A 13,281-nucleotide genomic window follows, 5' to 3' on the forward strand; every position below is an offset into this window, starting at 1 on the left:
ATATAGCGTATTACCTTACAATTGATTACAATGTTTTGAAGTGCACGCGCCAGTAAATATTTGTACCCTTACGCAACGACAGGTGGCGATAACCTCGAAAAAATACAACGGTGATCATTCGTGGTTGTGTATGTCTTCTTGTAAGATCAACCGGAGTACACAATCTAGAGAACATGTATCCATTGTTCTCGGATAATACTTTGTGATATGTAATAATTGTCCCTTAAAGTGCCTATTATTGTTATATTTATTGTTATTTAATATTTATAATAATATAATGTTTTTATTTAAAAACTAAATTATTAAAATTTAACATTATTTATCTTGTTTGTTAATTATTGACAAAATTCAATTGAAATGTGTTGACCTAGAAATATTTAGATTTCATTTATTCAAATATGTCGAATATTTAATGAAGAGGACTTAATGTTCTTCGACCATCGATGGTAAATACTTTCATAATTTACATCATACAAGATAACAATGACTAATGAGTTCCTGCGTTATTATAGATTGTTATTGTAATACGTTTTCCGTATCAGTTTGGTTGAAATATTTTCAACCAAGATCTAATCTTACTCAATATAAATTTGACAATATTGTTAACAGTATAGAAATATTGATTTGCATAATTAAATAACGTGTTAAGAGGATATTAAATAATATAGAGAGAGTAGTATACGTTCTTGGAAAAATATTAGTAATGCATTTAATCAGCTTATCTTTTAAATCATATGGTTTTATTAATATTTGTATGAGATATTGCGTATGTGTAATTAATGAGATTTCCTTTTATTAATCGTAATTTAATTAATTAATGCTTTTATTATAACATATAATCTTATATTTATGTGCAGGATCCTGTTTGTGCTATAAATATTAGCAATGCATCTACTCACTCATATCAACCATCATGTATATCTGTTTTAAGGATATAAGAAACCTTATTTTTTATGCTTGATTATGCATTTTTGTTGTTACCGTTGTTATTTGAATGTAATGGTAAATAATTTTATTTGCCGTTTAAAATAATGTCATTCTTTTGTTTTCCTTATACGCAATTTTAAATAACATTTAAATATTTGTTAGGATATTTCGTGACAGTGCCATCAAATACGAATGATTAAAGGAATTTTTTACAATAATACAAACTTACGAAATGGATAGTTCTGAATATGAGATGGTCAGAAATATGACACTTTTATTCTTCTTTGAACGTTTAATGGACAAAGGTGGACCACGAACGCTACATGATTTAAGTTGTCAATTTGGAGCTAAAGGATTTACTAAGGAAATGCGTCAAATAGCTGGTGGTTCTCAAAGTGGCCTTAAAAAATTTTTATCTCAGCATCCATCTCTATTTATTATTAATGGTGATTACGTTACTGTTAATACTTTTCAATCTATAATTGAGGAAGACAATGGATCCAAATTAAGCGGAACTCGTGATTATGCAAAAGAAGCGGTAGAATATTTTTCTAATAAATTGATGCAGTATGGAGTAGGAACTGAGGTACCGATAACTAGCCTACTTGGACATCGTTCTCAAGCATCTCCAGAAGTAAGACATATTTCTGGTCAACGTTATAAAGAATTTAGAGATTTTCTTTTGAAGTATCCTAGTACCTTTGTAGTTACGGAAGATAATGTAATGTTAAAACAATATGAAGGAATGAAAGTAAAATTATTTGTTGAACTGGAACCCGATACACCTATCGATCCAGAAATTACCGCTAAATTGTTACAATTTTTGGCTCAATGTATAGAAGAGAAAGGTCCAATTTTTATAGATCAGTTATTTAATTTGGTTAATGAAAAATTTTGTCCTGGAAATTGGACGTCGATATTTAAAACAGTAAGAGATTTATCAACGTTTATAAAAATGTTTCCCGATACGTTTCACGTTCAAAGCAATCTTGTAACATTGTTAGAACGTGGAAAATCTTCAACGATGGAAACAGAAACAAAAAATAAATCTATACAATTGACACGAAATCGAGGTAATAATGTTAATCGAGTAAATGCAGTACAACCAATGACACAATCGAGTACTACGCAAACAGTAAATACAGAAAATGTTGTATGTAATAATAACATCAACAACAACATTGAGAATAATACACCACAAAATGCATCTCCTACACCTGTCGAATCTAACAATAACTGCCCTTTAGTAAGTTTACAGCAACAAACGCTTAAACAAAGAATAAATACCCTTGTAATGAAGACGTTAGCCGATAACACAGATAAAGATCGCAGTTTACAAAGTATTCAAAAAGGTGACGCGTGGAAATTAAAAGTATTACAACAAACGAGAGTAATTGTAAACACTAAAGAAAGTTTACAGATCGTAGAGGATATAATCAATCCTCGGAAAGCTCGTGCTGATAATAATGTTATTTCCTTTGATTGTGAAGGAATTAATTTAGGTGCTAAAGGACAATTAACTCTTATACAAATTGGAACTATGACTGGACAAGCTTATGTCTTTGATTTATTTACATGTCCAACACTCATGCAAGCTGGTGGACTCCAAAAACTTTTAGAAAGTGACAAGGTTATCAAGGTGAGTTTATTGAAACAATTTATATTTTATATAAATACTGAAAAAAGATTTTTTATAAAATTAATGTATTTTCTTAGGTGATACATGACTGTAAAAATGATAGCGTTAATTTATATAATCAATTTAATGTAACGCTGAATAATGTGTTTGATACACAGGTATGTAAATATAATTGGATAACAGGTATGTAAAAATAATTTATATATATATATATACATATATATATTTGATTATTAAAATAATTTATATGTTTATATAGGCTGCACATGCTGTAATTCAATTCCAAGAGACAGGAAAACCGGTATACAAAGTGAAAAATGTCAATTTAAATATCTTATGCGATCATTATGGAGCACAATCCAATCCTTTGAAGGAACAATTAAAAAATATTTATCGTAAGGACCAAAGATACTGGTCTCGTCGGCCTATGACTAGAGATATGTTGATTTATGCTAGTAGTGATGTTCTCAGTCTTGTACCTCGTGTATATCTTTCTACGTCGAGGTAAATTATGCATTTATTATGATTGCAAGAGTTAAGAGAAAAATTAATTTCTTGTTTATATTATTTTCTAGGTTGATCAAGCCAGAGTTTCAAAGTTTGTTTAAAGAATTATGTGAAGAACAAGTTCTAATGCATATTAAACCATTAGAAGTAAAGGCTCGTAAAAAACAAAGAAAAGTAGAGACTGAAGTAGCAGATTTAAAAAGAAAAATGGAAGAGGCAACGTATAAAAACATAGTATTGAGTAACCGAGAAATTCGTCTTCTTCGTTACTTAGACCTTACAGAGGAAGAAAAGGAGAAATTAAAGGGTAATTACAAGGTTGCTAAGAAATTAGAAAAATTAGAAAATATGGGTCAAGAAAAAGGTGATAGTAGCGATGAAGATGATGAAGATAAAATGGAGGATACGGATTATCATAGCATGGAGAGTTATACTTCGGAGAATTCGCATTCTGGTATATTTTATAATATTGAAATAACAAAAGTTTGCATTGCGTAAACTGTGTAAATACAGCTGCGTTACATTCAATGTTTTCTATCCGTCAGATGATTAAATAATGATTGACGTTGTAGGTGGAATATTGTCACCGAGAAATTCCGAGACTCCAAGTTTAACCGAATCTATGCAAATGGTCGATGAAATCCTATCGGATGCACGAATGGATAGGTTGGAAAAAATCGAGAAATTAGAAGCAATACTTTCAGCTGTGACAACGTCTTCGAACGATCAATTATCGCCAAATAGTACAGACATTTCTCCAAGTGGTTGTAAATGTCTAAACGGTAAAGTTGATGATAGCCCAACGAAAGAAAATAAGGAATTTGTTAATACTGCCTGCCAAACGCTTAGTACAGGTGATATCGCGATAACTAGAGTATTTGTCACTGAGGAGGAAAAAGAACGAGTAAGATTACAGAATTCGCCAAAAAAATAGATTTTAAAACGAGCAAACTGCTGCTGCTTTTTTATATAAAATAAATAAGCAGCTAAAAATATATACGTTGCCATTAGTAGGTTCTTTTATAAATATTTCACGAAAACTGAGAAAGAGAAAGAAATAGAGAGGAAGAGAGAGAGAGCAATGAAACAATATGGATTATCTCTATTTTGTGAACTTCATAACTAATACTATTGTTAACAACGATGAACAACGACTCGAGGTTCATTGTAAATACATTTTTTTGTTTTTTTTTATGCATAATTTCGGACATTTTTCCAAATCTGAAATGTTATTATTAATATCAGATTTTGCTGTGGAAAAATGTATCCTTCTATCATATCATTGACAAGTGATAATGACGATAATGATTATGCTACTAAAAAGAGATTACCTTTCTTTACGATTAGTATAAGAAAGTAAATATAATCAAACAAAAGTAGCTATCTAATCTATCGATCATTACGTTACTTTAAAAATGACGTTAAGATTTAAAAATACAATATATTAATCGCTTATACATTATTGTATAAATCTGATCATGTGGCGTATTTATCGATAACTTTACTAACATATCATATATTCTTTCCATTTAATGGGAAAAACATTTAACTGACATGATAGAGTGCGCACAGGATTAATCGGAGGCTGAAGAAAAGTATTACTAAACAAATAATTCTTACAAATATTGAATATGCGTTTTTAACTAGAACGAATTATTTCATATTTTGTTTTTTTTTCTTCTCTTTTGTTGTTATACCTTCAGTTCTCTCTTTGCGTTAATCGATAACAATTATATTACCTTGTTTAATGATTAATATATAGAATATTCTCCCACCCTTTTATCAAACTTATTAAGATATCATTTCTTATTTTTTCTCTCTTTTTGTTTTTAATTAAAAATTTAATCCCAGCTTGACAAGATTCGCGCTAATTTTTTTTTTAATTAATAAAAACTTCTTTAATTTTTAAAAATAATTGAATAATATTAAAAAAGTATATTCTTATGTTTCACCTTGTTTTTATTTTTCTCAGCCGTTTTAAAGTGCCAAGAGAATAAAGAATGTGTTTAAAATATAAATGATCATGAATAACAATAAAAATAACAATAATTGTCCTTGTTCCATTTTGCAAAAAATGAACGCAGTTAATCATATCTTCTTTATTGTAACTATAAAAAAAGAAAAAAGAAATGAAATAATAATAGTAATAACAATAAATAATAATAATAATATTATAATAATAATAATAACAATAATAATGATCCTTACATAGTACGTGTATATTTCAAAGGTGTTGCAACATATTGTTTATTGAAAGACAATCATCTTTTGCTTTTGACCAAGAATAAAGCCGTTGTTAAAATCATTGGCACTCATCAATCGATGTCCTGGAATACGTAACTTAGCAACGGAGATCCAACTATCATTTTTACATCTTACCATTAAAATTTTATTAATTTTATCGAATATCGCAACACCTGAAAATTGTTGAAAACAAATTTTCATTAATATTATTATAATAGTAAAAAATTAATAATTATTTTATCGTTTGTTTCTTATGTTATGTTTTTTTTACCTGGTATATTTGGTTCTAAATTTGATAATTTACTGGGTTTATCTATTTTTCTTATATCTAACAATTTAATTGTTTTATCATGAAATTTTGTAGTTAATGGATATAATCCTATAAGAGCACGTTGTAGATTGTAAATATCTATAGCCGACATTTCATCCCATTTTATTAAAGATATCTTCGATGTAAACTTGGGAGCTAAAAAGTAATTAATGAGAGAATAGCATTTATGTTTTTTTGTTTTTAATTAATTAATTTTAATGCATAATATAATATACGTGGTGGGTGGGTTGAAAAGTTTTGGGCCTAATATAGAAATAATTTTTTTTCTGTTGAAAACAACTTTTCCGATTAAATTCATTTCTATTTCAAAAAAAAAAAATTAAAGTTCTTCTTTTAATAAGGCTAAAAACTTTTTGACTCACCTTTATAATTAAAAAAAAAAAAAAAAAAACAATTGTAAATAATAATATGTTTAACTACCATACGTTGCCTCCTTTTCGTTTTGAGGTCTTCCATTTGATAATATCGATGGTAATTTTTGAATTGTCTCGATTAGAAGATTTGCTCCTATTTTTGCTAATTTAGACCGTAATTCTGGTAAAGTTTCATCTGGATGAATACTCGTTTGTTCCTGTGCTATTATCTCTCCAATATCAAATCTAAAAAACGATACAAGATAAATAGTTAACATTAAAACCACCTTAATATTTATTACACACATTATTTATATTTTATTATATTCGATAATTGTATATCTAAATCCTGAAAGATCACGGATATCCTTAAAGTATTGCCATATGCAAAGAAACTATTAAAGATTATGAATTTGATTCTTTTTTTGAAAGAAAAAAAAAAGAAGAAGAAAAGAGATAGAATATTAATCATTCAAGTCTCAAACAGCACAATAGTGCAGTTTAGATTTCTTGTCAAAAAGTGCAACGTTAGTAACATGCAATGTAAAAGCGATACATTGTCACCCTTTTTAGTACTTGTTGACAGAATTTTTCTAAAGACTAAAATTTCAAAATTGTGAGACTTTAATGATTAATGTTATTTTATGAAATATTTTTTTATAATATGATACATTATAAAAATTGAAATTGTATTAATTATAGTTACGAATATGTTAACAATTATACTAATAGTTTGAGTATTACAACGGCTCTTTCATTATCATTTGTTTTCTTCTTTAAATTAATAATCATTGTAAGCTTATCAAATTTTAACTTTTTCTTTTGAAAACAATAATGGCTAATACAAATAATATAATGCAATAAATAATCGATAAGAAAATAATATTTGAATGATCAATTTTTTTGTTTTCTATTTTCCGTTTTCTTTTTTTTTTTTATAAAAACGACTCTTATTTGTAATAGAATGAAAATTACTTTTTTGGCAATATATTCATTATTGTAACACCTGTGTGCGTATCCCCATTTTTTAAAGCGTATGTAACCGGTGACGCTCCTCTCCACTTTGGTAATAAACTTCCATGAACGTTTAACATGCCTCTTAAAACATAATAAATAATGTAAATTAATTTTATGAATTAAATAATTATTCATTCAATAGAACATAGAAATTTAATTGATAATCATATAGGTCCAAAATAAGAGCACACTTACAATGGAAATGAATTAATTATATGTTTTGGTATTAAATGTCCAAAGGAAACGACAACTCCTATATGAAAATCTTTTATATCAAATGTTACAGGCCAGGTTCTCATCGTAATTCCATGTTGTATTGCATAATTTCTAATTTCGTGTTTCCTGTTTTGTTCTGTCGTAACAACTTCCAGTCGACATAGTGTCTTTAATTTGCTATACAATCAAAATATATCTGCTATCAATTAAATGCGAGTAAAATAATATATATAAATTGTTTAAAAATAATTTTATTCACAATATAACATCTGTTAGTATAATATTTGTATTTTTTACATGATATTATTTATAATTATGGTATAATTAAAATTAAAAACTAACTATTGTTTATGTAAACCTTTTAAACTTTCTAAAGAAAAATCATCAACTCCAAAAAATAATACACTCCATGGTCCTTCTTTGGGAACGGCGTGTACTTCTCTCTTAGAAAGTTTTAATATTTTGAATGAACTTCTTAGTATTTGTTTAAGATCAAAATATTTATATTTCATTCTACAAGTTTTTATAAACATTATGCAAATTTAATTATGGTAAAATCGATTTATTAACATTTTTTATTGACATTTGTACACATTTTGCTTTGATCGTTATTAGCACTGAACAGTACAGTCTTATCATGAATTATTTTGCAATGTATCGCTGCGCCATCTAAACACTATTGTAGGTACTTTAACACACAATAGAAATGCTTCATAACGTGTAAGCATATACAAAATTATAAAGATTTTTTTCTCGCTTTATTTCTATCACGTTTAAAACAGTTCGAATTATTTTGATCGACGATTAACCACCAATAGAATTGATTGTCGTACAATATAAGGAATTTAAGATCTTACAATAAATAAATGAATAAAACTCGATTATAAATGGACACGTTTTAAAGTTGGTATTACAGAGAATAAACGACGTACATATCCTTTGTAATATACAGTAATTGATTGAAAGATAAAGTGTTTAGACATGAGGTTATATCGTTCAATAGCATAATATTTAACATTTTATTTAATCTTGTTATTTAATATTAAAAATTTTTATTGATAAAGTGAGGTTATTTTCAACTAATTCATTTTTCTTGATATTCATATTTAAGAAATATAAGATGAAAGAGACAATTATAACTCTTCCAGCTGTCATTTTAAATACGTTGGAGCATTTATATCTGGACGAGTGAATTTGTTATTCATTTTACCTGTTAATATTAGGTAATGTATTATCAATCTAGTTTTTACTATTAATACTATTACTATTAATTTAGTTTAAGATAATGTAATTATTTATTAAAGATATATATTTATTTTTGTTATTTTCAGGTTATGTTAACTATATATATATTTTTCATATATATTTATACATGACAATTAAAATGAATAATTACAAACAAGATAGTGACGTGTATATTCTTAATTTTTTATTATAAACTAAGAACTATATTAATAACGGGTATGTGGTATATTTTTTATTTTATTATATATACAAGTTGCCCCATGTTAAAATTTTACAGAGAAAAAAACTGGGACACCTTATATACGTTGAATATGTGAACAATAAATGATATTCATTTGTAATCTTTTTTATATTTTGTATAGATTTTTTAAATATCTAACAAGCATCTTTTAAGATGAGACGTTCAAGAATAAAAGCAGTGGCCACAGTACCAGTGCGTCGAAGGGCGTTACAAAGTGCAGTTAAAGATGAAACAAATAATTCTAACGATAATAAAACAAATGAAAATAAAGATAATGATAATAATATAAATAATGATATTCCTAAGAATATTAATAATCATGAGAATACTAATAGTGAAAATAATATTATTAATGATATTAACAAAAGTAATGATAATAATGTGAATAGTGATATTCCTAAAATTATTAATAATCAGGAGAGTATTAATAATGAGAATAATACTATTAATGATATTAATAAAAGTAATGACAGTAATGTAAATAATGATGTTCAGGAGAATATTAATAATAAGAATAATATTATTAATGCTATTAATATAAATAATGATAGTAGTATTACTAATGATACTATTGATACTAACGATAAAGAGTTATTAAAAAATAATAACGAAGTAGATGTACTTGCAAGTGTTTCTAAACCGACCAGTGAATCAGATGAATCAAATACTAAAGAAATAAAAATTGTAACTAAATCTCAAGAAACACAGAAAACACGTGTTATAAAGGAAGAAAGCGTTCAGCTTGAGTTGATAGAGCAGATCACTCCACAAGTTACGGACTCTACTGAATATTCTAATACAAATATAAATGGTAAGTTGTTTTAAGTGGGTAATTATTAAACAAAATGTATTAACTATAATTTGAATTCAGTGTTAGGATCTCCCACGAAGACTGGACAGAATCGATCATTATTTATGAGACCCGTACCAAGATTAAATAACAGTGGTCGAATAAGAAGTAACAGTATTCAAGGTAGCGGAGCTAGTGCAAGCGAATCTGAAGATGATAGTAAGAGGGTAACTAATAATACAACAAATAATAGAACACGCAACGATTCCATATGTTCAGTTCAAAGTAACAAAGAAGTTTCTAATAGTACATCAAGCAATTCTGTTACTAAAAAAAACTAGTCAGAAGAGACGTATAATGATATCAGAATCAGCAAGAAAATTAGCAGAAGCTAGAAGAGAATTTTTATTAAAGCATGAAAATAAAACACCGGATAGAGCGAAGCTTACTATGTATGATTTAATATATTATAATCCTGCTGGCAATCCTATGAAAACATCTAAAGAACCTGTTAAGAGTTCCACAAGAATTGAATCTACTTCTGAGTGAGTATAATTAATTTTGTTTATTTTGGGGAAAAATTATATTAAATACATGATCAATTTTTTAATCGTATTTCAGAATTGAAAATGAATTAGAAGAGGAAGAAGAGGAAGATGATCCATCAGCGATGCCAGTGCCACAAGTTAAAGTTGGTGCTGATGGGCAATTGGTAATAGATGAACAAAGTTTAGTAATAGAACAATCGCATGAAAAGAAAAGTCGTGAACTGCTTGCTAAAAAAGCTATTGTCGAAGATGACAATTATGGATCAGGCTTTTACAAAAGACGTCCAAAAGGAAAGGAATGGCCAAAATGGGAAACATTGAAATTCTACAAGGCATTAAATATTGTCGGTACAGATTTTTTATTGATGCAAACTTTATTTCCAAATAGAACGCGACAAGAGATTAAATTGAAATATAAGAAGGAAGAAAGAATTAACAGAAGGTTAATCGAAAAGGCTTTAGAATATCATCAAGAATTTAGTCCTGAAATGGAAGAAAAATTAGGTAAAATATATTTGAACAAAATTGATCGTTCTTAAAACATTTTCCAATGATATTATATTTCTATTTTTTTTTTTTTTTAGCTAAATTCGAAGCATCGATTCGACAACAATATTCTGCAGAACAAGAAGCGGAAGCGAAGAATAAAGAGAAAAAGAAATTAAAGAAGAGACCAGGATCCCGTACGTACAATTTTATTCCATAATATAATCTTTATTAAATTTTGACGAATTATTAAAAGAAGCGTAAACATGTCTCTGTAGGATTTGCTGCGAGAAGTGTAGGAGAAAATACAGCATCGGATGAGGATGATGTAATGGAACCAGAGATAAAAGAAATTCAATACAAGGATATAGAAGCTAATAATAATCAGTTTTTACAAAAGCCAAAAAAACGTTTAAAATTAAGTGTTAAAAAAACGTCTGAAGTTGCAGCAACAACGTCAGCAGCAATAACAACAACAACAACAACAACAACGACGACGACGAAAGAGAATGATAAAACTACAAGTATAATACTCGATGGAGAATCGGATAGTGATGCTGAAATTTATCAAATTAGACCGACCAGATCTGGTAGAGTGCCAAAAGTTAGAAAATTGCAAGGTCCCGACGTAAATAATTTAGATAATATTGATACTGAACAACAATTGGATAATACCGAAGAAACATTATCACAAGTACAAAACGAGAAAGATATAATTGAATCTAAAGATACTACTTCCACCAACACCAACTTGACCAGTGCCAATAATCAAGTAAATCCTGCTGATATAACATCTACCATTCCTAATATAAGTGAGGTAGAACCAGGTTCTTTAGTTATTTTATCTAATAAATCTCCGGAGGAAGGAAAAACGGTGTTGCAAGTTTATATGGTTAGTTCCAACTGTGATGTAATCGATAATCAAGTTGAAAATAACATACCTTCTACGGAAACAAATTCGTCGGAAGTCTTGACTATAACACCTAACGTTTCTTCGGATATTGAATCTATCCCAATGGAACAAGACAAAGAATAGAAAGAAAAAGAAATTTGTCTTATTAATTATTGCAGATTTCTTTTAGTTTTTCTTTTAATCGAAAAGAGTAAAGAAATTTCATTTCTAGAAATCTTGTGTAAAATGTATTAGTTCGTTATATATATATACATATTACACGTTATTTAAGAATAGATTTTTTAATTGCATTAAAAAATAACGGGCCATTTACATATGTGTTTAGTTTCGATTATATTTTTTTTGTGTTTTTGACTGTTTTATAACAATTTTTTATGGTTAAAATACGATTTTATACGATAAGCAGGTTTATTATATGGTATTGACTTTATAAGCATGTATACGTATACGTACGTATATTTTATATTTATATATATATATGTATAATTATAGGTGAAAGACACCGTATAATATATAAATATAAAATATTCATTATAGAAATGTTACTTAATTTTGAATATAATTTTTCAAATATAAGCATTATTGTTCCAAATTGGACAAACATTTTTTCAATAATATGACGATATAATATTCAATATGATAAATTTATACAACATAAAATATGAATGATTGATCAAATGCGCATGTGTAGAATATTGTAAAAATTACTTTTTGAATTTTACTTGTTCCCTATTATTATTATTATTATTATTATTATTATTATTATTATTATTATTATTATTATTATTATTATTATTAGTATGAATATTAATATTTTAACGTCTTTTCTTCTTTCAATAAAGAAAAGGAACAATTTTGCATAAGTACGAACAATTTATACAATATTCAAACGATTTCATAATATGTAAACTAACGTGTTATGTATTTTTAATCTTATTATTTTTCTGACTTTGTATCTCAATAATATTATTAGTAAAAAATCAAGGTAAACTCGTATAAATATTTTTTTGTATTAAATTATTTCTAATATAAAAAATATAGTTACACGTGTAGTTTAATATCAAATGGTAATGTATAAGTTACTTTTGATAAAATTTATGATTTATTTAGCAAAAATTTCAATCTCTAGAGTTTATCTTTTGTATTTTTTTATGTATGTACTATATAAATATTTAAACATTCAACTTATTTTTTATCATTCGATACTTGTATGCTTGAAAAAACATTAGACGATATGAATCAAATGCTAATGAAATAATTATAGTAGAAAAGAAAGAAACAAAATAATATGAAATAAAGGCTACTATTTATTAAGTTAGTAATTATAAACATTTTTATTATTTTAAATAAATGGTTAATTAGTTAATATTTATAATGAAATATATATACATCGATAAATATAATTCTTATTCTAGTATATATATATATATATATAAAAATACTGACAAATTATTAATTATGATAAACGATAAATATTCATACTGACCATTTATTTTATTAAAAATTATCTCAATAAAAATGTTTAGATAAAAAAAAATGCTTTAAAATATTGATCGAATAAATATAAAATTAATGACTATATATATAAATTTTAATAAATTTTTTTTTTTATAATTTAATGACAAAAGAGTGGGAAATAATTGAAAAGAAAATAAAAAAGAAAATGGTGGAATTCATTGTGCAGGAATGTTTGCATGCCACTCTTGGCAATCGCATATTCAAAGGCGAAAATCACAGCGTGGAACGAGAAAAAGAGAAAGGAGAAAGAGAGAGAAAGAGAGAGAGAGAGAGAGAGAAAAGAAGAAAAACAGTACTGACGTACCT

The 13,281-nt window shown here is 26.8% G+C and overlaps 3 protein-coding genes across 5 annotated transcripts; 2 read left to right on the forward strand and 1 right to left on the reverse strand.

Moving 5' to 3' along the window:
- The first annotated feature begins 193 nt into the window (after positions 1 to 193).
- On the forward strand, positions 194 to 5,570 carry egl (Egl_like_exo domain-containing protein). 2 transcript variants are annotated; one of them, XM_015323049.2, is made up of 7 exons: positions 194 to 446; positions 858 to 1,002; positions 1,090 to 2,566; positions 2,644 to 2,724; positions 2,826 to 3,070; positions 3,142 to 3,527; positions 3,646 to 5,570. In XM_015323049.2, exons 3-7 carry the CDS (start codon positions 1,160 to 1,162, stop codon positions 4,005 to 4,007), a joined length of 2,481 nt encoding a protein of 826 aa, XP_015178535.1. In that variant the 5' UTR covers positions 194 to 446; positions 858 to 1,002; positions 1,090 to 1,159; the 3' UTR covers positions 4,008 to 5,570. The 2 variants fall into 2 exon arrangements, with proteins under 2 accessions (XP_015178535.1, XP_015178543.1); XM_015323057.2 differs by lacking the exon at positions 858 to 1,002.
- Positions 4,737 to 7,903, reverse strand: LOC107067491 (methionyl-tRNA formyltransferase, mitochondrial). Of its 2 annotated transcripts, XM_015323071.2 has the most exons (7): positions 7,577 to 7,903; positions 7,214 to 7,411; positions 6,977 to 7,099; positions 6,069 to 6,247; positions 5,589 to 5,783; positions 5,282 to 5,490; positions 4,737 to 5,181 (listed from the first exon to the last, which is right to left on the reverse strand). In XM_015323071.2, exons 1-6 carry the CDS (start codon positions 7,765 to 7,767, stop codon positions 5,321 to 5,323), a joined length of 1,056 nt encoding a protein of 351 aa, XP_015178557.1. In that variant the 5' UTR covers positions 7,768 to 7,903; the 3' UTR covers positions 4,737 to 5,181; positions 5,282 to 5,320. The 2 variants fall into 2 exon arrangements, with proteins under 2 accessions (XP_015178557.1, XP_089032988.1); XM_089176862.1 differs by having other exon boundaries at positions 5,158 to 5,490.
- A 105-nt stretch (positions 7,904 to 8,008) lies between these two features.
- Positions 8,009 to 13,235, forward strand: Bdp1 (transcription factor TFIIIB component B'' homolog Bdp1). Its single transcript, XM_015319510.2, is given in 8 exon segments — positions 8,009 to 8,457; positions 8,566 to 8,695; positions 8,842 to 9,531; positions 9,592 to 9,841; positions 9,843 to 10,055; positions 10,132 to 10,562; positions 10,643 to 10,741; positions 10,823 to 13,235. Coding segments are annotated over 6 exon segments (2,409 nt in total). The 5' UTR covers positions 8,009 to 8,457; positions 8,566 to 8,695; positions 8,842 to 8,873; the 3' UTR covers positions 11,581 to 13,235.
- The last annotated feature ends 46 nt before the right edge of the window (positions 13,236 to 13,281 follow it).

This window comes from Polistes dominula, unplaced genomic scaffold (assembly GCF_049000335.1).
Source record: "Polistes dominula isolate Pdom_NZ unplaced genomic scaffold, Pdom_raw_medaka contig_12, whole genome shotgun sequence".
Classification (NCBI taxonomy): domain Eukaryota; kingdom Metazoa; phylum Arthropoda; class Insecta; order Hymenoptera; family Vespidae; genus Polistes; species Polistes dominula.

Coding starts and splice junctions, on each gene's coding strand:
- egl (XM_015323049.2), top strand. CDS start 1,160: ATGGATAGTTCTGAATATGAGATGGTCAGAAATATGACACTTTTATTC. Junction 3,071..3,141: donor GTATATCTTTCTACGTCGAG/GTAAATTATGCA, acceptor ATTATTTTCTAG/GTTGATCAAGCCAGAGTTTC. Junction 3,528..3,645: donor TTCGGAGAATTCGCATTCTG/GTATATTTTATA, acceptor TTGACGTTGTAG/GTGGAATATTGTCACCGAGA.
- LOC107067491 (XM_015323071.2), bottom strand. CDS start 7,767: ATGTTTATAAAAACTTGTAGAATGAAATATAAATATTTTGATCTTAAA. Junction 7,412..7,576: donor AAAGGTTTACATAAACAATA/GTTAGTTTTTAA, acceptor TTGATTGTATAG/CAAATTAAAGACACTATGTC. Junction 6,248..6,976: donor ATGAATATATTGCCAAAAAA/GTAATTTTCATT, acceptor ATCGTTTTTTAG/ATTTGATATTGGAGAGATAA.